The sequence below is a fragment of the Cyprinodon tularosa genome, unplaced genomic scaffold (assembly GCF_016077235.1).
Source record: "Cyprinodon tularosa strain WSP-4 unplaced genomic scaffold, ASM1607723v1 ctg48, whole genome shotgun sequence".
Lineage (NCBI taxonomy): Eukaryota > Metazoa > Chordata > Actinopteri > Cyprinodontiformes > Cyprinodontidae > Cyprinodon > Cyprinodon tularosa.
In genome coordinates this window covers 238,654-266,368 of record NW_024039207.1, presented here as the reverse complement: position 1 = coordinate 266,368, position 27,715 = coordinate 238,654, and the positions used below count along the sequence as shown (strand labels likewise).

Below are 27,715 nucleotides of genomic sequence, written 5' to 3'. Positions count from 1 at the left end.
TTCTAAATTTTGTGGATTTTCAGTCCTTTTGCTGTTTGGAGAGTGAAAGTGTGCAAAGAAGCTTTTTAAGAACTGGGCTCGGCTGAGCTGCTGAGTGCTCATAACCTGTGACGGACCTGATGCCTCTCCACATACTGCGTCAGTGGTTGTTATTGAAGTCCTCTTTGATGCACTTCTTTTTCCAGTGCTTTGCTTGCTGGAAGTCTTTTTTTTAAGTTCACTCCAGGCCCCTGCTGTAGGCCAGTCTGTCTCCTTATCTGTAAGTTGCATCCTGAGCTTTAAGCAGTGCCCACACTGAGCAGTCTACCCATGGTTTCTAGTTAAGAAACACCCTGCCTGCGTTTGTGGGTAGCACAGCGTTAGTTCAAAAGCAAAATAGGCCATCCTCCATATCAGGATCACTTTCACTGAACACTTTCCAACCTGTGTACTGAAAGCAGCCCTGTGAGGTTTAGCATGCCTCTTCAGGTCAAACTTTAGTGGTTCTGATGGTTAGTTTGGTTCTGCATATCAGAGGTTGTAAACAAAGAATTGACTTATGATTAATTGTGGATTAGTGGTTTGTTAGATTAAAATTTGTTCCAGCTGATGATTGATAGGGTCTACTTAAGAGGAATTTATTGCATTGTTTTAGTGTTGCTGTTTTCCCCTAGAGGGCAACGTTCTTAATTCTACTCCTCACTGGTTTTTGGAAGAGAAGTAATGCCAGAGCGGAGGCCTGCCGTAGCACAAACATGACTCAAGAGTCGAGGCTGGGATTATTTACTGTTTAATGGTGACAAAGATGAAGAACGGACTATATGTGGTTCTGTTTGTAGGTATAAACACTCTATCCCCCAAACAGCGCCCAGTTAGCTGTGCTGAATGGTCAAGTAGTGTAACTTCTATTCAATTCAAGTCACTGTAAGAGAAACAGAACTACACTGAAAAATAGGCAAAACTCCAACATCTATAAACAAAGGTGTTGATGGCAGCAGCAAAGCTGATATTTCTCTCCATGATGGTTTCACAGCCAAACAGGCAGAGACCAAATGAAGCTAGTATGATGAAAAAAGCAGAGGGTGCATAAAGTTAGAGATTGAACTAACAAAAACTGCAAAATGGGGGAAACGAGATAGACTGAAGCAGAATGATGAAAAAGGGTCTATATGTCCTCCAGCAGTCTAAGGCTATAGCAGCATAACTATTGAGATAGCTCAGGATAACCTGAGCCAGTCTAACTGTAAACTTTATCAAAAATCTATTGTATACTTCACTCATATCTATTTAACTCTGCAATAATTTAATACAATCAATCATTTGCACAGAACTTTACTGTTGTCACTTTATACCAGTGTTGCCTTGACTGTATATACTTAATGTATATTTTTTTAAATATATTTTTACATATTTTTTATACTTTGTATTCTTCTTTTTTTCTACTGTACTGTTCACTGTGGTGCAACGCTGCAATTTCCCCACTGTGGGACAAATAAAGGATTATCTTATCTTATCTTAAATGAAAGTTGTAAGCCTTGCTTCAAAAGTAGACAGGGTGTCTGCCTCACAAACTAAAACTGGTAGTTGGTTCCACAGGAGAGGAGCCTGATAACTAAAAGATCTTCCTCCTATTCTACTTTTAGAAATTCTAGGAACCACTAGTAAACCTGCAGATTGAGAGCGAAGTGCTCTGTTAGGAACATAAGGAACAATCAGATCTCTGATATCAGATGGAGCTTGGCCATTTAAGGCTTTATATGTGAGAAGGAGGATTTAAAATTCTATTCTGGATTTAACAGGAGGCCAATAAGGACAAGCTAGGACAGAAGACATATGATCTTTTTTATTTTGATTTTCATCAGAACTCTGGCTGCAGCATTTTGGATCGGCTGAAAGCTTTTAACCACAGTTTGTGGACTACATAATAGTAAAGAATTACAATGGTCAAGCCTTGAAGTAACAGTTTCATGCACTACTAATCTCAGCATTACCCCAGGATAAGATATTTTTTTTTTTTTTCAATACTCGGGAAATGAAAGAAATAAATTCTAGAAACTGCTTTGATATGGGATCTAAATGAAAGGTCCTGATAAAAAATTGTGGCAAGATGTTTTACTCAGTTTAACTCTCATTTTGATGGTTATTAAAAAGTGACCAGAGATGACAGGGTTGTGAGGAAATACTGTTCTCCTTCTGATTGTGTTGCATATGTCACAAGGTCCAAAGTATGACGATGAGAATGTGTGGCACTATTCACATTTTGAACAAAGCCAATCGAGTCTAAGAAAGGCTTCATTTAAGCTATCACCTTCGATTTCAGCATGGATGCTAAAATCTCCGACTATGATGACCCTGTCAGTCATTCCACTCTAAAATAGATAGGAACTCTGAAAACTCATCTTAACATTTAGATTAACAACCTGGTGGATAATACAAAGTAACAAAAAGAAGAGTTTTTTTTTTTTTTTTTTTTTTGTTGCTTTGTAATTTGAATGAGGGAATAAGGGTTAAATGTTCAAAAGAGTTGTAATTATTAACTGGCTTAGGAGTAATCAGTAAGTCTGATTGTTGCTGCTCCTCCTCGCCCAATTTCTTGGTATGTGAAAATTTAAATAGCTAGAGAGTTGCCTCATTTATGCTCACATAATGCTGCAGCCAAGTTTCTGTTAGACAACATAAATTAATTTGATTTTCACAAATCAAGTCATTAACTAACAGACTTTTCTTTAAGAAAAAGATCGTATGCTAAGTACACCACATTTAATCGTTTTAACTTTTGAATGTGCTATGCTTGGAAGGTGAGGATGTGATGAAAGAAAAGAGGGAATTAAGCAAAACGTTTTCATTATGATAGAAAAAAGACATGCTAGCAATAAGCACAGGGAAGATGAAAGTTTAAAGCATTTAATGGATTTGAGTTTTAACATTAATTTGAGAGAAACCAGAACCCCTGTTTGAAAAATACTGCAAACAGAACAAAGTCTCTCTCAGCAGATTGCTGTATTATACTAAAAACTGAAGGCAATATCACAGTTAGCATCTACTTCAACGAAATGAATTGACATACGTTGTCTTAATCTTACATCACTGTTCAGTGGAAATCACATGATTGTTCATCTTTTATCTCTATTTGATAAGCTGCTCGGTTCCGATTTTGTTGTATCTTATAAATGCTCATCTCTGCCTTCTGAGATGTTCATGCTGTCTTTAAGACGTTTCTGGTTTCTCATTTCTGGTAATATTTGCTACAGTAACTGAACTGAAATAAATGGTTATTGAAATATAATTTATACTTTAAGAAAGGGAGAAATTCTGCTTTCTTTCTTTCTTTCAACATTTAATAACCGAACTGCTTTTAGTTCTTAATTAGGTTGTTTCTCTAATATCAAAAATGTAACCATAAGACGTTTAATATTTATGCCTACATAGACAACATTGACTGGAAATTGCAGGAGATATTTAGACTGTAATTGAAATGAAAAATACACAGAGTTATGTGAAGTTTAAATTTTGAAACTGAAATCAACATGTAAAAGCTCACAGAAATGCAATGCAACTAAAGTTCCAGGAACCGTCTCTTTGTCCCTCCGCAGGGAGTTTGCTTGGCGTGACCCGGAGCTGCCAGAGGTCATCCACATGCTGCAGCATCACTTCCCCTCCGTCCAGGCCAACGCCGCCGCCTACCTGCAGCACCTGTGCTACGGAGACAACAGGGTCAAGGTGGAGGTAAGGTGACGAGTCACGCTGAGCAGCAGTCTGGATAAAAATAAAACGGATCGTCATACACAAACGTCACTCGTCATGTGAGAAAACCTGCTGCTTTTGAGATTCCAATCAAGGCATTGTATTATATACATTATACATTTGTATTATATCTAAAACCAGTGATTAATGATTTCTGGGTTTTTTTTGTTGGCATTGCTTCCCTTTGTGTGTCACTGCTCTTGGCATTCTCAGCTAAGAGAGTTTAACTTTACTTTTTATGAAAAGCAGCCAGACTCTGAGCCGAGGCACCATCTGCACCAAAGAAACTTTACCTGACATCGGTGCCAGAACTTCTCAGCTCTTTGTCACGCTGAAATGCTGCACGCTCTCTCCTCGCTCAGCTTCCCCTGCTGCAGCTGATCCCGTCACTGTGGCGTTATATCCGGAAGGCTTTCTAGTGCTGCTGTGTTTCCTTGAAGATGCACTTTTATTTTTCCTCCTGACACATGCTCTTTCATCAGAATCTGAGGCTTTCAGCCGCAGTTTAAAACACAGAAGTTTAGGAGAAACAGCTCCCCTGGGAGATTTTTTATTTAAAAATGGAACATGAGTTCCCTCTGCTTGTGTTTTGTCTGATTATATATCAATTTCCTTGCCTATAGATAACACAATATCCAAAAAAGGAGCTGGTTTAGCATTGGCAGGGTGTGCCGGAATAATGACGTGAACTGTCTGGTTTTTCATCTGTAGGTGTGCCACCTGGGAGGGATCCAGCACCTGGTGGATTTATTGGATCATAAGACATCTGAGGTACAGAAGAGCGCCTGTGGAGCCCTGAGGAACCTAGTGTACGGGAAGGCCACTGACAACAACAAGGTGGCACTGAGGAACTGTGGCGGCGTTCCTGCTCTGCTGCGCCTCCTAAGGAAAACCACAGACAACGAGGTCCGCGAGCTGGTCACCGGTACGTCGGCTTGTTTTGGTTAAATCTGCGTCAATTATACTCTTAGATCTTAATCTTGCATCTTTGCACTACTGAAATATAAATGTGGTGCAACACGGCTCATCTGATGCTGTATTAAAATAGCGGCTGAGGGGTGAAAAACACATGCTTCAAAGAGAAAAATGAGAGAAGCAGACAAAATTAGTATACAGATGCAAACAACACATACAAAACAAAATATGCAAAGAGAAATGCAACAATTACAGGGAATACAGGGCAGCAAAGTGCGAATGCAATGCAAATACCTAAATGCTGCAAAGACACAACCAAATGAAAACACATCCATGATCCTAAGGCACAGAACACATGCAGAGAAGAAGCTTATCTGCATAACATAAGGGCTTCAGACCACTAGGGGGAGATGGTCATAAACTCATAAGGGACCAGACCATAGATATTACTTAGATCTATGGTCGCGAATATTTGTTAAAACATGAACAGGATGTCTGCCCAGATGATATTTGGGTTTATAAAACAAAGGCAAGTTTTCCTTTAGTGCTTATATAAAGGACCTTTATCATACGAAATGAGCAGTTTAATCTTTTAACTATATCCTAATGCTATTCCTACATTAAAATCATGCACAAAGTGGTACACTGCAAAAACTGAAATCTAGATAAATAATTTTTTCATAAAACAAGAGCATTTTCCTTGAATTGGGCAGGTAAGTGAGACACTTACAATGGAACAAGACAATTTACATCAAAAGTGTTGTTGAGGTTTTTATTTTTTAAAAGACCCACTGCTCTGTTTAAAAGTTGCTGTTGTCATAGTTCATACTAGCTTCACGTGTCCGAACGTCCGCCCTAACCCTCTAAATCCTTCAATCACTATATAGAGGGGAGACTATATATTATAGTGACCTCAGTCAACTTACCATTCAGACAGATGGTAAAACTTCCCCGTTGGTCCACTTTGCCATGCCTGTGCTATCTTTCTTATAAGTCGCCGCTGTCGAGTAGCAGCAGCCTAGGGACGCAGTGGGTCGCTCTGACGGCAAATCCCATAATGCTTTGCGAGGAGGCAGGTATATCCCATAATGCTTTGCGCAGAGAGCTCTCCTTGCAAAGCATTCCGGCATATATCTGCCTTGTCTGAGACATTTCTTTTCTTCTCATACACTTCGTAAACAGTTTTTCTCTTAAGACCCTTGACCATTTTCAAAGAGCTGCAGTGAGAAAGGTGAACTTCAATGACTGGCTAAAACATGTTTACGCCTGAAAGTGCACATGTGCAGAAAAAGATAGCTAACGGGACTAGCCATATACATTTCAACAGAATGATTGACAATTAGGAGGACCACTTACTCAGATGATCCACCAAAAAATAAAGTTCGTCCTCAATCCCTTAAAGAATAAGAAAAAGAGATTTTACTTTCACAAGTGTAGCAGTATGGCAATTGCTCCACTTGTTTTATGCTTGTAAATTGCTTTATTATAATTATGTAGGGAGTTTTACAGTTTATATGGACACTGCAATGTAAATAGAGCAGAAAAACAGAATAAGAAAAAGGAAAAAAAGAAAAAAAAAGAGAAAAGATGGAGGAAAGAGGAGATAGAAAGGAGACAATGACAAAACATTTTCAGTCTGCTTAATCACCTGCAACTGGATGCAAAAAGAACAGCACAACCGAAAGACATGGTACGAGACATACAATAAACCTTGAAACTATCGCTGAAGTAGTATTATTAAGTCTGACATGTACTCTATGTTACCTGAAGATATGAATGTGGGCTTTCTGTATGGAAGTGAATTAAGTGCATTTTATCTAATTATCTTATTCTTAGAGTAAAACTAATCATTTTATTGGCAAATGATCTTATTTTCTGACTGAATTTAAGGGTAAATACACCTAATTTAAGACATGTTTGTATATTTTTGGCTGGTTTCAAGCACGTCTTTGTAACCCTCATAAATTCTGCTCTCTGTCCTGGAAAACTAATTGCCGTTGTTGTTTTTTCTGCACATTTGAAATATTACCATAGCAGAAGAACTTGGTAGAAAAAACTATTTTAACCACCTAAGCAAAGTCTGAAAAAATGTTTTGCACTCTCTTGAAGTAGTTTTTGGCTTTTTCAAAAAAAGAGTAAATGCTCTAAAGAGCTCTAAGTCTTTGATATAGCGAATGTTTACCTCCCATCTCTAGATTTCTGAATGCCAATATTAGAATAACACTCCTCTATCTATGTCTCCGGATGGCATGAACCATCACAAATACTAGCTTAGATGATAAAGGAAGTAGAACTTGCCTGTTTGCAAAACTTTTATTAAAACCTTGCTCCATCACTGATCTGAGGTCCACGCTAGCTTGCTACCTCTGCTTTTTGTTTAATACATCCAAGCAAAATATCAACGCATAACAACTCAACGCCTTGCATTGCCTGGTTAGTTTGCTCCAATGGATGGAATTGCTCATTTCTGTTCAAAGTCTAAACAAAGTGACTTGCAGTACAATCAGCACAGAGACAATTATTGTTCATTTCCTGTTTAAACTGGGGGAATAGGTTTTCTGACTGCGCATCCTGATTTTTCATAGATTTAGCACACAGCACAGTTCTGTTTTTTCTAACTGTTATGGTCTTACCTTGTAATCTCGCTGTAAATCTGTCAGGGAGGAGCTTAAAAACAGCTTTTCAAGGCTTTATGGTTGATATTTAATCTTTTTAATTTAGCTTTTTTTCTCACTTTTTTGATACTTATTTAAAGTGCGGCATAAGTAATATTCATTATTACGAATCTTATAATTTCCTAAATAACTTTTAACAGTATTCCCTCCAAATACATCTTTCTTTTATGGTCACCCCCAAAATGCCAGTATCAAATGCAATCTGCTTATTTTAATGAGGTGGAACCGACCAGTATGGAGTTTCCCATTGAGCTCGCAATCTTTGCAGATCACCCACATCATGCCCGTCTATTGCACCTGGTGATTTAGATTTAGCAATTTAGCTCTCCTCATTTGGATTCTTTAAAAATGTTTTGATACATTATATCATCATTTCATGGGGTATTTAATAAATCTAATGCACATTCTGCTATTTTTTTACTACATGGTTAGTTGTGTTTAAATACAAAATGATGCTATATGATTTTAAACAATTTCAGTGCTGCATAACTTACTAAGATGCCACCGATGCAATAACACAATCACAGAAAAATGCTTGTTTCTAATTAAAGAAAATCACAGACACAATGCATTCATTCGACATGTCTTAATTTGGCACTTTGTGGTACATCAGGTTTAGTTTATCTATGAAGAACACTTTGAATAAGTTCCAAGGACAGTTATTAATGAAGTTTATAATTTTAAACAAAATAAAAAGCTTGATAATTAGGAATTTAAAGGCAATCAGTTTTCTGTCTCTATTAGCTATTGCCCTATAAAAGTTGCAGTATTTTACAGCTTATTCTGGCATCTTGCAGCTGGAAGAAGAAGGGATGCAGATCGGTCGCTCAAGTTTGATATCATGGTTCTTGACCAGAAAGTGGTGGATTTTACCTCCATGTTAGGTTTCCAACCCCTGAGATCAATTATTTAGTAAATCTAAAAGTCTATAAGGATGGAAGAGCTGCATGACTAAAAACAAAGGTTCAACATTTCAATTTTTTTTTAATTCATTAACAATGTTTATGAGAAATATACAAATAGTTTAGTTCAGGTTTTCTGCCAAATTGATGCTCTACAGTTCAGTGATTTTTAAACCTTTGAAAAAGATTCGATTTTATTTGATCTCAGCATACAAATGACCAAATCTGTCTCCAAATGATAACGTGACTCTGAGATCCCGCTGTGATGTGCGTGGGCGTTCTCCTGCCAGGGAGGTCTGTCGGCCAGCTGGCCAGCTCGCTGGCTGTGCATCGCTCTGTGTCGCCGTCTGACTGCCTGCCTGGCTTGCAGGCGCTGTATTAATCCTCGTATCGGCTGTTCAGTAGGAGGTGAGAGAGGCAGAGGCTTAAACAGTCGCCGCACACTGTTGACGGAGCGGATCTCGGCACAGTCGTCAGGACAGATGCTTAGATAATGTGCTTTGGAAACAGGATGGAGCCGATGGCTCTGCCCATGCTGCTGAACACCAGCAGATCTGAAGCTGTTAGACTCTCAGAATCACAGTGGAGAGTCTTTCAGACTGAAGTTTCAGAGAAATGCTATTTTTGAAAACTCAGCTCAGGAGTTGGATGACTGCAGAGCTGCTATGTGGTTGCAAGGTGCTCTGCTTCTTTGAAGACATTCTCTAAGGATCCACAAGGCGTTCAGTGCATAACATTCAGAAACGTGTCTGCATGTTTTAAGCATCACTGAGTCTTTCATGTTTTCTAAGTAAAAAAGTGACTTTTGTTGGAAATGTCTGTTTGGCAGCTCAGAGGAGTGACCACTGAGGAAGGTTAAGGAACTGCAGGGAAGAACTATGGAGGATTTGAACAGGTTTACAAGCCTTTATGGAACCATTTCTACAGTCCAAACATCTGTTCATAATTTCAAGTTGTTTAGGGCTCTCTCCACTCTACCAAGATCTGCAACAAGATCTAAACTGCAGCCTTAAATATGTTTTTTTTTTTTTTGTCTTTTTGCTGCAAAAATTAAATAACCTCTTTTTTATGAAATACAGCTTATTATTTTCTTTAATATCTACTATATTTTTAGCTTTAAAAAAAGAAAAGAAATAAGATGTTTCATAAAGCGTCTATAGACTGAGATTTAGATGTAAAAAGTTAAATAGAAGGAAAATATGTCTAAAAACATAGCACTGATTCTTTTAATGTGAATCTGATGTGAAAATTCAACCAAATATAAATTTAAAAAAACACTCAAGCTTCTTATGCTGTTATTTGTTATTATTCTAGATTAGTTGATTCTTTATATAATTTGAAACCCCCATTAAAAGCCATTGTAGAGGTTTCAGAGAGCTGCAGGTTGCAAACACCTGATCTATGCGGTCAACTTTAATTAAAAAGAAGTCAGGAACAAACAAGGAACCATAACCTTTAATTTCTAACATTAGGTCCAGAATGGTGAAAATACCAATTCAATCTGAAAAACTCACACAAAGAGAAAAGACAATTAGGAGAAATTTATCACTTTGTCTTTGGCGCTCAGACCTCGGCAGGAAACATAGCGCTTTATTTTGATAGATATGCATGAACAGGAGCAAAGAATAGGGCTGTTTCCCCCCAAAGGCCTGAAACTGGTGGTGGAGTGGAGATAGATGAAGTTGGTCAGTCTGTAGACTGCTGGTTAGTGAGACGGTCTGCTGAGCTTTATGGGGAGATCCAGTGGACTGCATGAACTGATACTAGAGCTTCACTCAGGGACCTGGAAGATGGAAGTCCAGTTGGATAACACAAGTTGAGAAAACCTGTCCATGATGAGCAAGCATGAAGCGACAGTGGAGAGGAAAAACTCCCAGTTGGGAAGAAACCTCTGGCTGAACCAGGCTCAACATGGCGGTCTTCTGTCGGACCGGTTGAAATGAGACGCAGAATGCAGTAAGAGTCCAGGAGGAATAAAACTCTGATGAAGTTTTAGCTACAATGGTGGACACAAGTGATTGTTCCTCCTCTGTGTGAGTGTGTGGACCTGTTTCTGCTCAGTGTGCATATGTGAGTGAAGGTGAGTTCCAGCAGCAGGAGAGCAACAACAATCCATCGGAAATGTGTGAGGAGAACCGAGCCAGCAAGCAACAAAAAAACGGATAAAAAGAGCTTAAAATACGGTATCTTTTAACTCCAGTTCTAAATCACCAGCGCTTGGACACAGGAGGAGCACATAAGGTGTAGAGCCGTAATACTGCTTCAAATTACACGTAGTTTCTATATAACCTAATAGTAGAAGGGTATAGGCTTTAATTTATATAAGTATGCATTAATAGCTTTGAGCCTATTTTAATTAGATAAGATAAATAATTAATTCAAACATCTTCACCTACATAGGAACAGAGATGGGCCTCTGAATTACATTAGCAGCTGTCCAGCATGGAAGTGACTAGGGGTGGGTATTGGCAATGAAGTCATGATTCGATTCAAATCCCGATTCACATGCCACGATGCGATTCTATCACGATGCATCACGATACTTGAAATATTGCGATGCGTTGTGATATTTTCACTGAACACTGTAGGTAAAGGATACAGCCATTACCAGTGGCTGACTGGCTGGGTGTGATCTGGATAGTGTCTTCAATTGATACATAACTGAAAGCAACTGAATTCATTCATAGCTGTATTTATTGAAATTACTTTTGGAGGTGTTGCCATGAAAACAAAAACTGGACAGAAATATTACTGTTACTGGCGTGGACACACTGACAAAAAGATTTTAGGATTCATCAAACTTAAAATAACAAAATAAGGATAATCAGTGCCGTTTAATGTATTTTATTTGTTCTTTTTTTATAATCGATTCTTGGCTTCAAGAATGGATGCAGTAGATCACAAAAATTAGAATCGCGATGCATCATCATGACGATTATTTTGCACACCCTTAGTAGTGACGGTATTAGGCTTTGATAAGAAGGAGGGACACAATTCCAGTCAGAATTATTCCATAAACGCGCCCGACGCGCTGCGCCTGCTGCTCAAAACGCGCCGCGGGACCTTTTGCTGCGCCTTGACGCGCTGCAACCATTGACTTTGCATGTAAACTCGCTGCTTCTGTCGCGGAAGCTGCGTCCGGTGTGAACGCAGCATAAGCCTCTCGGTGGCTAAAAACATGTTTCGTTTCCAAATCTAACTTGATATTAGAGTAAAATCCACCATGAAATCCAGTCTCAGTTGTTGTTTTAGGTGGTATAATCATTCCACTCTGGGAAAGCAATGTTAAAAACATAAAATTAGAATCCCAAGATCATGTATAGCCCGTCTTAAACTGAGCAACACTGTTTTATTAAAAGAATTAGTCAACCTATATCTTCAACCCTTTATAGGGCAAGTTACCAATTTGGATTACTTGCATACCCGTTACAAATGGAGTCCCTTTGTCAGTGGCGCCTCCAAAAATGTTTCATAGGGGTGGCCAAATGGGGCCACTAAAAATCTTGTGGTGGCCACTGAAAGTAAAAGCCATAATTTCAGAGTTTGAATCTACAATTGTGGTAAACCTGCCTTTAACACCATAAAGACTAAACAAAACACCTACTCATATCTTGGTTTATTTTGGGCCAGTGGGGTGGCCAGGGTTTTGCACAGGGTGGCCACCCCTGGCCACCACCTGGTGGTGCGCCACGCCACTGCCCCCGTCCCTCAGTGAGGTCTAGAAGCACCAGATCTATATCCAGCCATTCAGCAAAGATACTGCTACATGGCTGTACATCTTATTTTGGCGTTTGACCAATTAGATGAGCCATTGAATGATATATTACCCACTGTAAATTTTAACAAAAAGTTGAAAAGTAAGCCTAGTTAACAATTATATTTAGGTTTATAAGCTAAAAAATGTAAGTGCCAGTATCAGCATTAATGCCTCTAACAAACAAAATGTGTTTCTCTCTGAGTATTTTTCATAAATTCCTTATAGAAGCACTAATATATTCTGGTAATTTGGCATTTCTTGTTATTACATTGACATAAATTTTTGCCATTAAAATATCTATATTTTTTGATGTTACAAAGGTAATAAGCTAACACTATTGGCTTGAAATTTTGATTTTCAAAGTACTTCACTGAGTGCCCTATAAAGGGTTAATGGGGTTCAAACTCCTGTAAATCTAGTGTGACACCTAGTGGTTATATGAGGCAAAATTCTGCAGGTTTTATTCTATTAATCATTTTAGGTCATTTTGATAAAACATGTAAATACATCTTAGGCTGAATTTCTTTGCGTCCTGGTTTGACAGGAGTCCTTTGGAACCTCTCCTCGTGCGACGCAGTGAAGATGACCATCATCCGCGATGCCTTGACCACACTGACCAACACGGTCGTCATCCCGCACTCCGGCTGGAGCACAGCTTCTCACCGCGACGAGCACAAAGTCAAGTTCCAGTCCTCCATGCTGCTGCGCAACACCACAGGCTGTCTGAGGTGAGCCGCTGTTGCAGCTAAATTGGTGATCCTTCATATATTGTGACCCAAGGAGGAGCTACATGTATTTCACCGTAGACTTTTTTAAGTTTAGGTATAAATCCTGTGATTTAAGCAGCTTTCAGAGCATCCATCAAGTTCAGATGGCTCAAGTACAAATAAGGTCTTTCCAAAGTATTCAAATACTTTATTGTGTGTTGTCACAGGGACAGTTTTGTTACTTTTATTTTAACATTTCCTCACAAAGAAGAATGTCACACATAATTATTCATACCTATTAATGATTTTATTTATAGTCTTGTTATAGGCAAAGTAGACAAACAATTTTTATTGTTTTGCATGGTGATGGCAGCATCATGCCGTGGTAATGCTTTCTTTAGCAGACCCCTAGATGCTGGTAGAGGTTATGAAAGGAGCGCTGGATTTTCACAACTTCATATTTTATCAACGAATGCAATACATCTTAGTCTAAATGATGAAGAAGCAGACCTGACAGGAAAGTTCTCATTAATTCTTACATCTTTTATTTGTGTTTATCAGGTAAAAATAAATCAATTAACCATGAAATTGTGTAGCTTTTCGGTTAGGAAAATAAATTTGGGCTCCGTAGTGATTTTGGCCTCTTTTACCCATTTCCCACTGGCCGAAAAACCCGTTTAAACCCGGGAACAATCAGCTTTTGGTCGCAACGAACCGCGTTAAAATCGCCTCAGCTCTGATTGGCATGCTGTGGGAACACCAGAGCCGGGTTGATCCACTAAATTACAAAACACCATTGAACCATTATTTTGCGCCACAAACATGGCTGAAACTTTAATATCCTTATAAATAAGGCCCTTTTGCACCATTTTTTCTTAAAATGGTTTTCCTTTCTTTTCTCCAATACTGTTTATATGAGGATAACTGCTGCACTTTAAATGGCAATGCTCATTTCACTGTTGTAAGCTGTAAGCAACCAAATGTCATCTTGTATACACTCTGTATACAAGATGACAATAAAGTTTGAAAGTCTAACAACGCAATGTACGGATGTCAACACACTGCACCAGTTTCGACTGATCTAACAAGAAGAAACAACTATGTTTACATCCGATAAACATTGAGCAGCTCTGGTGAGAGGGATTTGGAAAGATAATAGTGCGAAACAATAAAAAACACTGACTGCACCCTGGCTTCCTTTCATGTTGCTCTCCATTGTTTACTTTCCTGATTTTTGTCGCACTGGTGACATCATCAATGCTAACCCAGCGTGATGAGGGGAGACCAGTTTTCTTTGCCAGTGGGAAGAGAGCCGAATGCCAATTGTTAGCGGGTCGACCCATGTTTAAAAAACACTCGTTAACCCGGTATTTTCAGTGGGAAAAAGGCTTTAGTAAGAGAGATCGGTAGACCGGAGACTGAGGTGGAAGTTTACCCTCTAGCAAGACTACTACTCTAAGGCTTAAACTACTGTACTAGGTTGTGTTAGAATGGCCTAGTTAAAGGCCAGAGTTAAGTATCTTACAATCCTTCTTCATCCACTCTGATTCATCTGTAGATGTTAGAAGCCATAGATTCATACCCAAAAGACTTAAATCTAAAGTATTATCGTATTCAAATAAATCTTTTGGATTTTTTATTTCTGTAATTAATGTTCTCCACTTCATCGTAATGTGTCACTTTGTAGCATAAAATCCAGATTTTCCATTACTTTTATTGATGTTTGTAAATGCAAAACAACAAAATGTAATAAAAATGAAATCCATTAGGATTTCTGCCTCTTTAGGCTGCCGAGTTGCTTGTTGTTTCATCATTAATTCGGTTTGTCTTATAAAACACACTGCCATCTGGATTTATTTGTCATGTTAATGATTCTGTAAATGTGGCTCATAATAACGTTGCCCCATCAGTAACAAATGCAGCTGTGAAGAGCTGATAAAGCTGCCTGGTGTCTTTGTCTTTATTAATTATCTGCAGTATTAAGCTTTAGAGGAAGAAACATGGCTCCTTATAACATAAAGTGTGTTTATCCAGAGGTTAGTTTATGGCGGTTTGTGCAGTTTTCCCTGAAGTGGGTCTCCATTTCAGAGGAAAATCCATCACCTTTAGCTGCTCAAAGAGAGCGTACTGCATGCTCTGCAGCCTGCAGCATTTCCATTCATCCAAAGCTGTACATTAATGGTATAGAAATGCATTGTGGGAGTTTATTGCTGCTGTGTCGCTCTCCTGCTCCTATTGGAGGGGCGGCTCCCTTCTTTCCTGTATCCGGGCAGGTTTGGGCCACCATGGGGGGGAACCCGTGCACTGCAGCGTGGTCTGAACTACATGTGTTTGTGTGTCAGGAACCTGAGCTCGGCAGGGGAGGAGGCGAGGAGTCAGCTGCGCTGCTGCGAGGGCTTGGTGGACTCGCTGCTGCACATCCTGAAGGCCTGCGTCAACACTTCGGACTACGACAGCAAGGTGCTGCAGAGGCCAAAACAGCTGCTGCTGTTGATCACAGTTTATTCCCAGCAGGAGAATCGCTCTAAATCAGCTAAACACACAGATGATAATTAACCAAAGAAATACTATTCACATGGTGCATTTATAAAATGTAACTGACAATTTAACAGTTAATATTATTCATTTTCCCTTTTCTGTTTAAACATATAATAATCATAGATCTGTAAAATAAAGATTTTTCTTAATCCATATTAGAAATGGACCAGGAAACACTTAATGTGGGAGGCAGGTTGCAGGGTAGTAGCTAATGTTAAAAATGTTTGAGTAATTTAGGTAACAGTTTCATGTTGAAAGGGAATTAATTTTTATCTAAGCAAAACATTTTTTCTCATTTTTGGCAGTTTTTTTAATTGGGGCCCAAGAACAAAATGGGAATATGTTCCATGAAAAAAAAAAACTCTTTTGGAAATTGATTTGAAAATTTTATTTTTCTTGTCCAAATGCCAAATGTCCAAATTGCCGAAAGACTTTTTTTTTATTTTCCTTGTTTTTCTTAGCCTGATGCTCCAGCACAGGTTTGGGAAAAGGGAGACGCATGTTAATAACTAATATTAAATATAATTTATCTGACAGTTTCATGTAGATAATCAAAATGAAGCTGCATGTATTCTGAAATGTATAGTGGAGGATGTTCTTTTTTTGGGTGGATCATCTAAATAAGTGGTCCTCCTAATTGTCAATCATTCTGGTTACATGTTTACATGCTGTCCTATGTGTTCGTCCCTATTTTCACTTACCGGTAGTGAGTCTGACATTGTGGAAAAATTGCAAATCTTCTTTTGGAAAGTAAGCTTGTATGAACGATGCAAACAGCAACTTTTAAACAGAACGTGCACGCTCTCGCACATGTTTAATAGGCTTTCCCTCTTTTGTGTATGGGCTTTTTTCCCCTTTTTTTAATGGACAGGGCAGGTCTTTTAAAAAATCCCAAAAATCCTCCACTATACCTTGCCTTTTTTTTTTTTTTTATGATTTTTATTAGGGACAGACCCAGATATCGTTACCTGAGAGACTGGCACAGATCAGGAAAAATCTGTATATATAATTCTAAAGGAAGATAAGGATTAAAATAGATTTTTAAAACCCAAAATGTCTTTATTATGACAGCAGTTTTGTGAAATATTTCTTCAACACCTTTTGACAGGGGTAGTAATTTTATGAGAAAAAAACAACTTTATTTGGTTGTTTATTTCTGCTCTTTAATAACTTTAACAACAATGAAGATTAATTATTGCTCCATAATAAATAAAAACAATATTTCATCTCTTTGTTTTTTGTAAACATTGGTTTAAAATGTGTGATTTCAAACTTTACAATGAAAATTCCCAAATATCTAAATTCTAACCGTCAGCATTGATAATTAAGAGCTTTTATTTGGCGCCACCTTCAGGCTGAAATTATACTTTTTGTAAAAATGAAGAAAACAAGCAAATGAAACAATGTTTTTATTTTCGTATCAGAGTATCAGCTGATAATAGAAATATTTTTCCCCCTCAGATTGTGGAGAATAGCGTCTGCACCCTGAGGAACCTCTCATACCGCCTGGAGGTGGAGATGCCCTCCTCCCGTCTCCTTGGTAACCAGGAGCTGGACACCCTGTTAGGTTTCTCCTCACCAGTGAAGGAGCTGGACTACCTGTGCTGGGGGAAGAGAAGGCACGGCCGGAAGAGGGGGGGCTGGCCAGAAGGAAAGGTACGATGGCGTCAGGAAGGCTGCAGGTTTAAGGTGGAAAAAAGTATAGTTTCTATCTGAGGGATCAAATAATGGAGTCTGAAGTGTCAACATTTTACTGTATTAATTTCAGTGTTAAAAAAGCAAAAACATAAGAAGGCATTTTTAAGGCAATAATAACTGATTTGTTTGTTTCATTTTTCTTCAGAACTTCTTTAACTCTTATTTTGATCAATAGATCAGAAGACAACAGAACAAAATCAGTTTTAAACTCAAACCACCTGAAGTTTATTAACTTCATCGATCAAGTAACACAAGTAGCAAAATTAATGGAAAATAGTAGAAAAATCCAGGGGGTGCTAAAACTTTTGTTTAATAGTACATATATCCCAATTTACAAACCAAAATTATAACAAATGTTATATAAGATAGATCTGAGATATCAACATTTGACAGAAAATAGAAGAGAATAATGGGGTGTAACTATTATTATCTACTTAGATAAACCTCCCTGTTTATTTCCATCATTTTCTCCTAACCTTGTAACTTAGCAATTAAGATGTTTGATTTTATCCTGACAGAAGGGATCTCGGTTTCAACCAATCTTACTCCTGAGGGATATAAAGTTAAACATTAGAATATATATATTATTCTATTGGTAGGCTATCTATGATTAACAGAGAACTATACATATGTATTTTATTTAACAAAGAAATAATGGGACTGGTATCCAAAAGGTCCCAAATAACTAATAACTAAGACAGATTTTAATAAGTGCCTTAAATCAAAAAAACATAGTGAGCAAGACCAAGAGATGCCTGAAAGAGTTTAAACAGACACAGTAAAAAAAAATTAAAAAAAGGAACATTATAATAAACCCAGAAATAAAATCCCAATAAAACACAAAAGCACAAAAAGTGTCTGAAATTAGTTGCACAATAATCTGGAACAACCTGAAACCTCCCCAACAAGAGAAGCTCTGTAGACACGCTGTCAGAGTTTAATGTGTTCCTGTCCTCCTGGCGTTGGTGCAGTGGGACGGTGCCGGACCCATCCCAGGTTTCTCCCAGTCTCTGAGGGGAGCAGAGCTGCTCTGGCACCCTGTGGTGGTGAAGCCGTACCTCAACCTGCTGGCTGAGAGCTCCAACCCGGCCACACTGGAGGGCGCCGCCGGCTCGCTGCAGAACCTCTCCGCTGGAAACTGGAAGGTAGAGCATCTCTTTGCATTGGGAACTTATCATTCTTCAATAAGAAATGAGGGATGTTTCCAGGCTTTTGCACTATACTCTCTGAAAAATGAAGAAGGTGAAAATCTATATTCGTTTATATCTGCAGTTCTCCGCCTACATCCGAGCTGCTGTGCGTAAAGAGAAAGGTTTGCCCATCCTGGTGGAGCTGCTGAGGATGGACAATGACCGGGTGGTCTGCTCTGTCGCCACCGCGCTCAGAAACATGGCACTGGATGGCCGCAACAAGGAGCTGATAGGTACGTACACACTGACTGAGAACATAGATCCAACAAACTAGAATAACATCTATGACCCAGACATCTCTCTTTTCATTCCTGTTGAAGTATGTGCTCGTCGTCCTTTTGTGGTGAAATCTTTAAACATTTCATCTTACTTACAGTCATGAAGCAGACAGGAATCTGCTGATTGTCCAAGAAAAATGTGGAAGCAATTTCCAGTTCTGATACAGAGCAAAATGTGCTGCTGCTGCTGTAGAAATAAAGGATCCAGTGTGAAAAACTCTTACGCTTTTCGACTGAATTATGTTCCTGCAGGAAAGTACGCCATGCGGGACCTGGTGAACCGGCTGCCAGGCAGCACACCCTCTGTGCTATCTGACGACACTGTAGCATCGGTCTGCTGCACTCTGCATGAGGTCACCAGCCGCAACATGGAGAACGCCAAAGCTCTGGCCGACAGCGGAGGCATCGAGAAGCTGGTGGACATCAGCAAAGGTCGAGGGAAAGGGTAAGAAGAACATGCTGTCTCCTTCATAAGCATTTTTTCCCAGTAGAAAACCATTTAATGCTTTTATCATTACATGATGATTCCTCCATGACTTAAATGGGAAGCAACCAGTGTGACGAGTCCAACATTTAAACCTCTTTTACTAATTTCAACCTTGAGAGACTCACTGAGATTTTAATTAGAACCTATTTATTTGCAGGTAACAGGTTGTTCAAAATGTTTCCATCTAAAGAAAACATATCTGCAGTTCCTCAGAGCAAGCATGCATGTAGCGACAGTGGCCTAGTCAAAGGCCAGAAACCCCCTTTTAACAGGAAGAAACCTTCTGCAGGAAGCAACCTGCAGCAGAACCAGGTTCAGCGTGAGCGGCCATCTTCCGAGGCCGACTGGGGTTCAAGTAGATGGAAAAAGATAGTGATATAAGTTTAAAAAGTTATTTGGTGCTTGGGCCCTGGCAGAAGGTTTTGATGCTGTGAATCAACGTAGGTTTGCATTAGTAACCTAGTAATGGAGTAGTCGTGTTGGCTGTAAACTCTTACTTATGTCTTTTTTTTTCACTCTTAGGATACACTGATAGAATTATTTTTTTTTTTTTCATATTACTACTCATGCTCTGTGTTACAGGTACTCCATGAAAGTAGTTAAGGCTGCTGCTCAGGTGTTAAATACGCTATGGCAATACAGAGAGCTGAGGAGTCTATATAAACAGGTGAGTTGAAATCTTTACCAAAGGTTATATTTTATGTGTTAGGGTATGTTTAAGTAAACAGTGTTGATAAATTTGACTAAATGTAATTTGTTAAAGTTATGTTGTGTCTTATGCAAACAGGATGGATGGAACTACACCCACTTTGTCACCCCGGTTTCCACACTGGAGCGAGACCGGTACCGTTCCCACCCCACCCTGCCTACCAGCCCTCTGCAGATGTCTCCTGTTATCCAGTCAGGTACGACCTCTGTCTGAAGCTCTGATGTATACATTTTTGTGAAACACCAAAGCATTATTGGTGCATGCACAGACACATAAATTATATTTTCAGTGTGGTTCATATGGACTCAAAGTACCTTACATACTAAAACTCACAGACTTTCAGGGAAGCTGTCAAGGTAAAGAAAAATAATGTCTGAAAAATGTTGGTTAACCATAAAAGGTATAGTTAATTATTTTTTAAGCAATAGTATCACAACAGGATAATTTTTCTGTATATTTTGACCCAATTTCTTAAGAACATTTCAAGGTATATCAACTTCACTGATGTAGAAGAATTAAAGGTTAAAGGTCAAAGCTTGGAACACTTTAATTAAAACTGGTATTTTTTTCAAAAGTAATAACATCCACAAAAAATCTTAAGTGGTGCAGAAGAAATATTACTTTCACAAAATATATATATATATATATGAGAGATGCAAAATATGTAAATATTTACCTCTGGTTCTAATGCCATCATGGACACCAAAGGTTTCTGCACCAATAGTAGGTTAAAGTCATATGAGACAGAGCTCAGGCAGGGATGCCTATTAGCCCAGTAGGATAGTAGCTCTGAGAAACAGGCTCTTCTCTGCATTACATTTCTCAGATTCAAGCCAAACAAAAAGAAAAAGCAAAACGACGAGGAACATAAGTTATGTTGTTAAATGTTTGTGCCCTCTTAAGTGCACTGAAGAGTCCTACAGATGTTCCCACGTTTGGTTTTATACGTTAAATGTACATTAATTCTAACTGCAGGGACGGAGCTCTTGTCACTCTAAAGCTAAATTTCTTCCTGGTTCTGCTTGAATCTGCAGAACCCTCTATTCCTTTGCTGAGGCAGATGAGGGTCTCCCATGCTTCTGAGCATATTTCCTGATCTCCTAACCTTGTAAAACTATTTACATGGTTTTCTATATCTAATTATAGGTAAACATTTCTTCGTTTGTTTTCACCACTAGGTGGCAGTGCAACATCCTCGCCTGCCATGCTGGGGATAAGAAGACACAGCTCAAACTACCAGAGGGCGCAGTCATCTATGCAACTCGACACATATTATGGAGACAGTTTACACAGACGGCAGTACACAGGTTTGTATTGTGGCGTTCCTCATGTTTAGTGTTGGAGCCCCTTATGTTTGAAAACTAATCAAATTGTCTGTTGGCAGGGTCAGATAAGAAAACTCCCTATTTTATCGGGACGTACTCCTCTCAGTCAGGAGAGGATATAAGAAGATCACAGGTAAGGAACCATCTCTAAATTATTCTGGGGAATCCCAAGACACTCCCAGATCAAAGGGGATATACATACCTTCCAGTCGGGTGCTTATGGAAATGCTGCTTCCTTTTGAAGCTCAAAATAAATCTCATCTGTTCTCATAAACTCTGACTGCCGAAATTCTCTGACTAGAGTTCGGACTGAGCTTGGATCGATTAACTGGGCCGAGCTTAATTCCTTACGACCGTTTTCACATCACGCTAGCACAGTTGCTCGCCTCCTATTGACGATCTTACGGTACTACTGCTCTCTACTAGGAAATGTTGGGATTGTGTTTTGTTCCATCCGTCATACATCCTGGATAAGGTCCTCCGCCCAAATTGCAATAAGAGCCTTAGTCGCGACATCATCCTAGGTTGCACCATGCTCTTTTTAAGTCATTTTTAAAAATGTAGCGTTGAGAAGTTTTCAATTGTTGTTTGCAGTTCTTCTTCTTCTTTTTTGTGACGGTTGGCAAGCAACTTACTGATGTGCATTACCGCTAACTACTGGAAGCTGTAAATAGGAGATGAGGCGGTCTGATCATGCGAGAGCCGAGTCACAACTGAACCACGCGGAGCCCTACTGTCAAACTAGTACTAGTTTTGCAGGGTTCAGTTGTGTCTGCGTGCCAACAGTTATCTCTTTTACCGTTCTCAGAATGCTCTAAGCATGGTTTAAATGTTTAATGTAAGTGGGGATGTTTTCCGTTTTTACAAGCAATTTAGAGCTGGTTGTTTTGGGATCTTAATGGATCAAGCTTTTAATTTGGGAACTCTTCTTCTATGTCATGAATTAAATGAGTGGAAGATGCCACATAAACTCATCATCAGAACATTAGGTTGTAAAAGCAGATAACTAGGATATTAATTTTCTATAAGAATAACAAGTCCTTGCTAACGAGAAAGTTCTACTCATAGAAATTATGGAACCTCTTTCGAAAAAACATAACTAACATTATCGGTTAAATGCCCAAACCAGCAAAATCCCATTTAATTTGTTTTCCTAGATTGTTATCTTCTAATTGAACCAGTTTCCATTGCTTTATGAGATTATTCTGAGGAGTCAGGTTATGGAAATGTGTTAAATTTTTTTATACCGAGTGTCCTTCTTCTTGTAGCACCCAGAGCCATTTTATGACGAACCCGACAGGAAGAACTACAACAGCTACAGAATGTACCTGTCGTCGCCTCAAGGCTACGGCGAGGAACACTACGAGGACGAGGCGGTCCATCTGCCTTCCTCTCCTGACGGCTACGCCACCCAGTCGCTCCGATTTAAAGCCAACACCAACTACGTGGACTTCTACTCCACCACACGGAGGCCTTCAAACAGGGCAAACAAGTTCACTGGGTCCCCCGATTCATGGGTGTAGGGACAAAAAAATAAATTTTTTCCGTGCGTTTCTGTGGATCGTTGTGCGTGGAGACTGCACTGTACTGTCTGTTTGGGTGAAAAGTTATGGGTGCATGTGAATCTGTTTGAATCTGTGTTAAAAATGGGCTGAAGGATCAGGATCCTATCGCTTTTAGCGGCTTGGTTTCTGAAAACAAATTATAGCCGTTTTTAGACCAATGGACTCATTTATTTTAAGCTAATCATACCTACCATTAAGGATCTTTGGAAAAATTTAAATACATAAAATAAATATATCTCATTCCTGATACATCTTCAGCTACATTAGTGTGAAAAAGTATTTCTTTCAGATCATCAAACAAGCTTTGATTTTAGAGAAAGATAAAGGTTTTAAGATAATGATTTAAGTTGCTAAAGACAACAAAAAGCTTCTCCAATCTACCTGGCTGTTTGATTTCAACCTAATTGGTTGTTTCCTGTCTTTTACATCAATACATAGGTTTTCTTTTTCTTTGCCACACTGGAGTTTTTTGGAACCGGATCAAGGCCTTAAACTCAAGCTACAGGATTTTACTAAGCCTCTTAAAAACATTTACTTTGAAGCAATTCAGCTGTTAATTTGCTGGTGAGCTTTGGATTAACGTCCTGCTACTCAACCCAAGTGTACTTGAGCTAAAGGCCACCAACCGATGGTGTAGCATGATGTTTTTTTTGTTAAAAATTTGTTGGTTTGACCACACATGCAGCAGAAAACTAAACTTTCACGTTTTTAGGATCATATGGAGTTATTTTTCTAAATGTAAGACAGGCTTATTTGTTTTTCTTGATCTTGGATCTTTGCTTAGGAGACCATTTTTTTTCCTTTCCTATCCTTAAATAAATGAATCACAAACTGAAGTTGGAAGAGTTATGCCGGCAGAGCCTTACATGTTGAGACCTCCTGGATGAGTCATGATAGGGATGGGAATCGAGAACCGGTTTCGTGTGTTCCAATTCCATGGCACCATTTGGCAGCTCGCTTAACGATTCTCTTATCGATTCCAGGCAGCGATAGAGCCTAACACTGGGCGGCACGAGTTACGTCACGTTTTTTACGCAAGTTACGCACACGGCATTCAGTAAGCAAGTACGACGTGACCAGGCGCAAGTCTAGAAAAGCAAAACAAAACAAAAAATGGAGTCCCATCGGGTAAACCGATCGAAAGTTTGGCTTCATTTTAAGAAGAAGAAGATGGCAAGGCAAGGCAAATTTATTTGTAGAGCACAATTCAGTACAAAGACAATGCAAAGTGCTTTACATGATTAAAATATAGGAAAATAAAACAATCAAAGCAAGTAGGGGAAAAAATGCAGAAACAAAGAAGAACAGTAAAAACTTTTGGACTAACGAAAATAAAAAAAAGTTGAACTAATGTTTCAGTTGAACTGTTTAACAAGAACAGTTGAAGGCAGTCCTAAACAAATATGGCAACAAGGCGCTTTGCAATCATTGCTCCGCAGTTCAGGGAGCGAGAGAAAGTTGGCGCTCGTTTATTTAAATCGGGGAGATGAGTTTATTTCCCGAAATTGCACAGCAATGCTTTTTCATTAAACGGTTGCCTTCTCCATTAGATTTAAATGACTGTGACGAGACGTGTAGCCTGGCTGGCTCAGAGGCTGGCAGCTCCCGTTCACTGCCTTCTGTTTTCACCGAGGCAGGCAGAAATAGAATGTCCCATGCAAAGGTAGACACATGTCAACGTGCACTTACCAAGTTCATCGTTTCACAGAATCGATAAGAGAATCGATAAGAAATCGAATCGTTTCACAATGGTTTCAATTCCCAACCCTAGTCATTGATGCCCTTTTGAAGTAGTTTGGGTAGTCCAGCCACTCATACTGCAGAACTATCTAAAAACAGGTATACATATCTTAAAATAAGTGTATTTGCCCTTAATTTGAGCAGGTAAATAAAATGATCTGCCAGTGGAATGAGCTCTTCAAATAAGACAATGCATTTTTCTTTCTTATTTTAAATGAAAATTGTCTTCTTTCTTCGGAAAATTGTCTCACCTGCTTAATTCAAGAAAAATATGAACTTATTTCAAGAAAAATTGCTTATTATATTTTATATTTTTACAGTGCAGGAGAGGGTTCTTAGTTCCATGTTTTGTTTTTTGTGAATAATCACTGTGGTTCTCTGGAGTCCCATAACCTTCAAAATGGCTTGAAGACTTTAGATTACTTTTTAGATCGTTTAGCAGAAAGGTTTTCTTGAGTAATCACAACTAGAAGTGAAAATTATCCAAGAAATTTGTTGATTCATTAAGCATTCATAAAGGGCCAGATTGGTCTTGATAGTTTTTTTCTCACTTTTCAAATCTTTGGCTCTACTAAGTAGCTGAACCACTAATATAACCATCTCTTGTACATAAACATGCAGTAAAATATTAGGATTATTTTCCTCTGGTTTGCATGATGATGATCCTTACTGAAAAAGCAATAATATACATTAATGCAAACTAATCTATCTGGGAGATTTGGGGGTTAAAAGTTCAGCTAAAGATACTTTTAAAACACATTACAATATGATAAGTGTAATTTATCTCTCTGATTAAAAATATGTATAATATCTACAAATATGAGTAAGGGATGCCAAAAAAAAACACCAAAAATTAAAAGGTTAAATGATTTTTTTCAGATTTATAGCTTCATATTCTACAAATAATCCATTGTGTTTTAGTTTATAAAAGTTTTCATAGCATCTGCTGTTTATTTCAGCCCAGTTGTGGCCTTCTAGATATGATGAAGGTATCTATACAATGTGGCTTTCTTTATTATAATTTGGAGGTATTTTTTTTACATTGTTTTTGTCTTATCTTTTGGGGAAACAAAACTTTTGTCAAGAGGTGCATATCGTAACAGAAAGGATAAAAGAAAAGGACTAAAACAGCCCTGACGTCACTGTTTACTGGAGTGTTTGTTCATGTTAACCAACTCATTTTCCTCTGCAGTAAAAAAAAATGTGAAGTGTGTTGGTTTTATAACATATTGTCTGCCGCTATTATTATGGACACAAGAGGAACAGCAGGGATTTATCCCAACGAGGATAAAAGATGCCTGAACAAAGAAAACATTCTGGTTTGGAGACTCTAGTCGTCTCTCTGGGGAACCTTTAAAGACCGAGAATCCGAGTTACGACTGTAACTCATCACTTCATGTTTGCCACAAGTGCAGTAACTATATCATAAAGTATGTGAAATATGTGCAAAAAAATATGTGAAAATCTATTTGTACAGATAGACTGGAAAAACTGTCCTGTTGCATTGTTGTATTAATTATGTAGAAATTTATATGTGATTGTGGGCAGCAGATTTTTCTATTATTTATTTTATATTGATTTACTTGTGATCTTACCAAAATCCAACATATGTCTGTTTTGTCCAGAGATGATGATGATGATGATGATGATGATGACAATAATGTGCAATGTAACAGAGGGGAAATACATGTATAGGGATTAAAGATTATATCATAAAGGTCCAACTGGAGATTTTGTCTTTTTTCTATTGAACACTTGAAAATATTTATGACTTCAATGGTTCAGGATGGTTAAAATAAGTTAAAGTTATTTTTCTCAAATGTTTTATTTGTATTTTATTTAGGCCACTAAATTAAGGGCCCTAAAGGATAAAAAAAAAAAACAAAGAACATGGGCCCTTTGGAAATATCAGTAATTCATTATTTATCTTTTCAACAGCAAATGCATAATGAAATAATTTGAACATGTTCTGTGTGCATTTTCTGATAGAAATGCAGTTTTATATGCAGTCTGTGCACGATGTTCTATCACTTTAGAGAAATGATGGGCCTCAGCAGACAGACAGGGAGTGTTGGTGGAACTTAGAGGAGGGAGATGGATGTGGTTGTGCAACTACAGATTCCAACATGGCTGAAATTCTCCTCTTTCAAACTTTCTCCATCCTCTATCCCCTTCAATCCCCAAACTAACCTCCCTTTTCTAACCTAAATGCTCAGGCATCCCCAACCTCGGTCCTCAAGGCCCGCTTTCCTGCAGGTTTTAGAGGTAAAATCAGCTGTGCTAGAGCAAGGAAACCACTAAAACCTGCAGGACAGCGGGCCTCGAGGACCGAGGTTGGGGATGCCTGCGCTAAATGATCTCCAAACTGTCAGAACTTGATCCAAAAGCTTAACTGAAAGCAGCCCTCAAACAAAAACCAACATTTTAACTAAAACCAGAGTTGATATTTGGTTTGGGGGTTTTCTCCTTAGGATGCACTAGGATGCAAGACCCTTAAACAGAGGCTAGTACATTCTAAGGACAAAACCCCCAACCAAATATAAGCATAATGGTATATGCTGTTCAGAGCAGTGAGGAATCCTCTGATTTTTATTTTGGAGAAACCAAACAACCTCTCCACCGATGCATGACCCAACATAGAAGAGCGACCTCCTCTGGACAAGACTCTGTGGTACATCTACAGCTTATGGACAAAGGACATTCTTTTGAGGGCCGGAATGTTTAAATGTGTAAAGAAGATAGATGGTTTGAGAGGGGTATGAAGGAAGCCATACATGTTAAGAAAGAAAAACAACCTTAAACAGAGGGGCTGGACTCAGGTTCCAGCTTTCAAAAACTTACAATGCAGTTAATCCCTTCCTGTTATCATCGCAGCCCCACCCCCTGTACAGGACAATGGAGGACTTTGTCTATTCAGCCAGTCCAACAATCCCCTTTAACAACCGACCTTTCAGACGCTCAGCCAGGACGTAAAAGTTGGATATGAATGCGGACCCGCACTATGACTTACACTGTCGGTAAGGGAGAAATGTTCAAGGATTTTGAGGTGTGATCTCATTCAGTTACACCACTTCTGTCAGGAGGAATTGGTCAAAACTCCAGCAAACCACTGTAAGAAGCTTGATGAAACTTCATGAGTTTTGCAGTCTAACAAAAGAAGCCAAATGACCCCCATTCCAAATGGGTGGACCCCTTCCTCTGCTCCAATCTGCATGTTTTCCAAACAAAAACCAGCTGTTGTTGGACTACTGTATAAAACCTCAAACTCAACGCTATTTCTGACATTTTGAGTTGAAAAAGTGTCCTGGATGGGAATGGAAACCAAGTCCAGTGGATTGCTTTTAATCTTCCTCCTTCTAAACTCCTGAAGTAATAGTGTGATAAAGCTGGGTGTCCAGGGTTCAGATATCAAAGCAAGTCTCCATACGCAGCCAATGAACTGGCTTTATGAAGCTCTGAATAACACTCCAGTCCACTAGGTGGCAGTGTAGCTATAATCATGCCCA

General features: G+C 38.7%; 1 protein-coding gene across 2 annotated transcripts in view; it reads left to right on the top strand.

The window, feature by feature from the left end:
* Positions 1–23,379, top strand: part of LOC119794442 (plakophilin-4-like) — a 63,621-nt gene extending 40,242 nt beyond the window's left edge. For both annotated transcript variants that reach the window (XM_038302025.1, XM_038302024.1), the window contains exons 10-22: positions 3,573–3,705; positions 4,435–4,648; positions 12,517–12,700; positions 15,022–15,139; positions 16,679–16,873; positions 17,887–18,060; positions 18,188–18,338; positions 18,636–18,828; positions 19,453–19,537; positions 19,658–19,775; positions 20,758–20,886; positions 20,964–21,037; positions 22,173–23,379. In XM_038302025.1, the coding sequence (XP_038157953.1) occupies positions 3,573–3,705; positions 4,435–4,648; positions 12,517–12,700; positions 15,022–15,139; positions 16,679–16,873; positions 17,887–18,060; positions 18,188–18,338; positions 18,636–18,828; positions 19,453–19,537; positions 19,658–19,775; positions 20,758–20,886; positions 20,964–21,037; positions 22,173–22,427 (2,023 nt within the window). In that variant the 3' untranslated portion in view covers positions 22,428–23,379. The remainder of the gene's footprint in view (positions 1–3,572; positions 3,706–4,434; positions 4,649–12,516; positions 12,701–15,021; positions 15,140–16,678; positions 16,874–17,886; positions 18,061–18,187; positions 18,339–18,635; positions 18,829–19,452; positions 19,538–19,657; positions 19,776–20,757; positions 20,887–20,963; positions 21,038–22,172) is intronic.
* Positions 23,380–27,715: the final 4,336 nt, after the last annotated feature.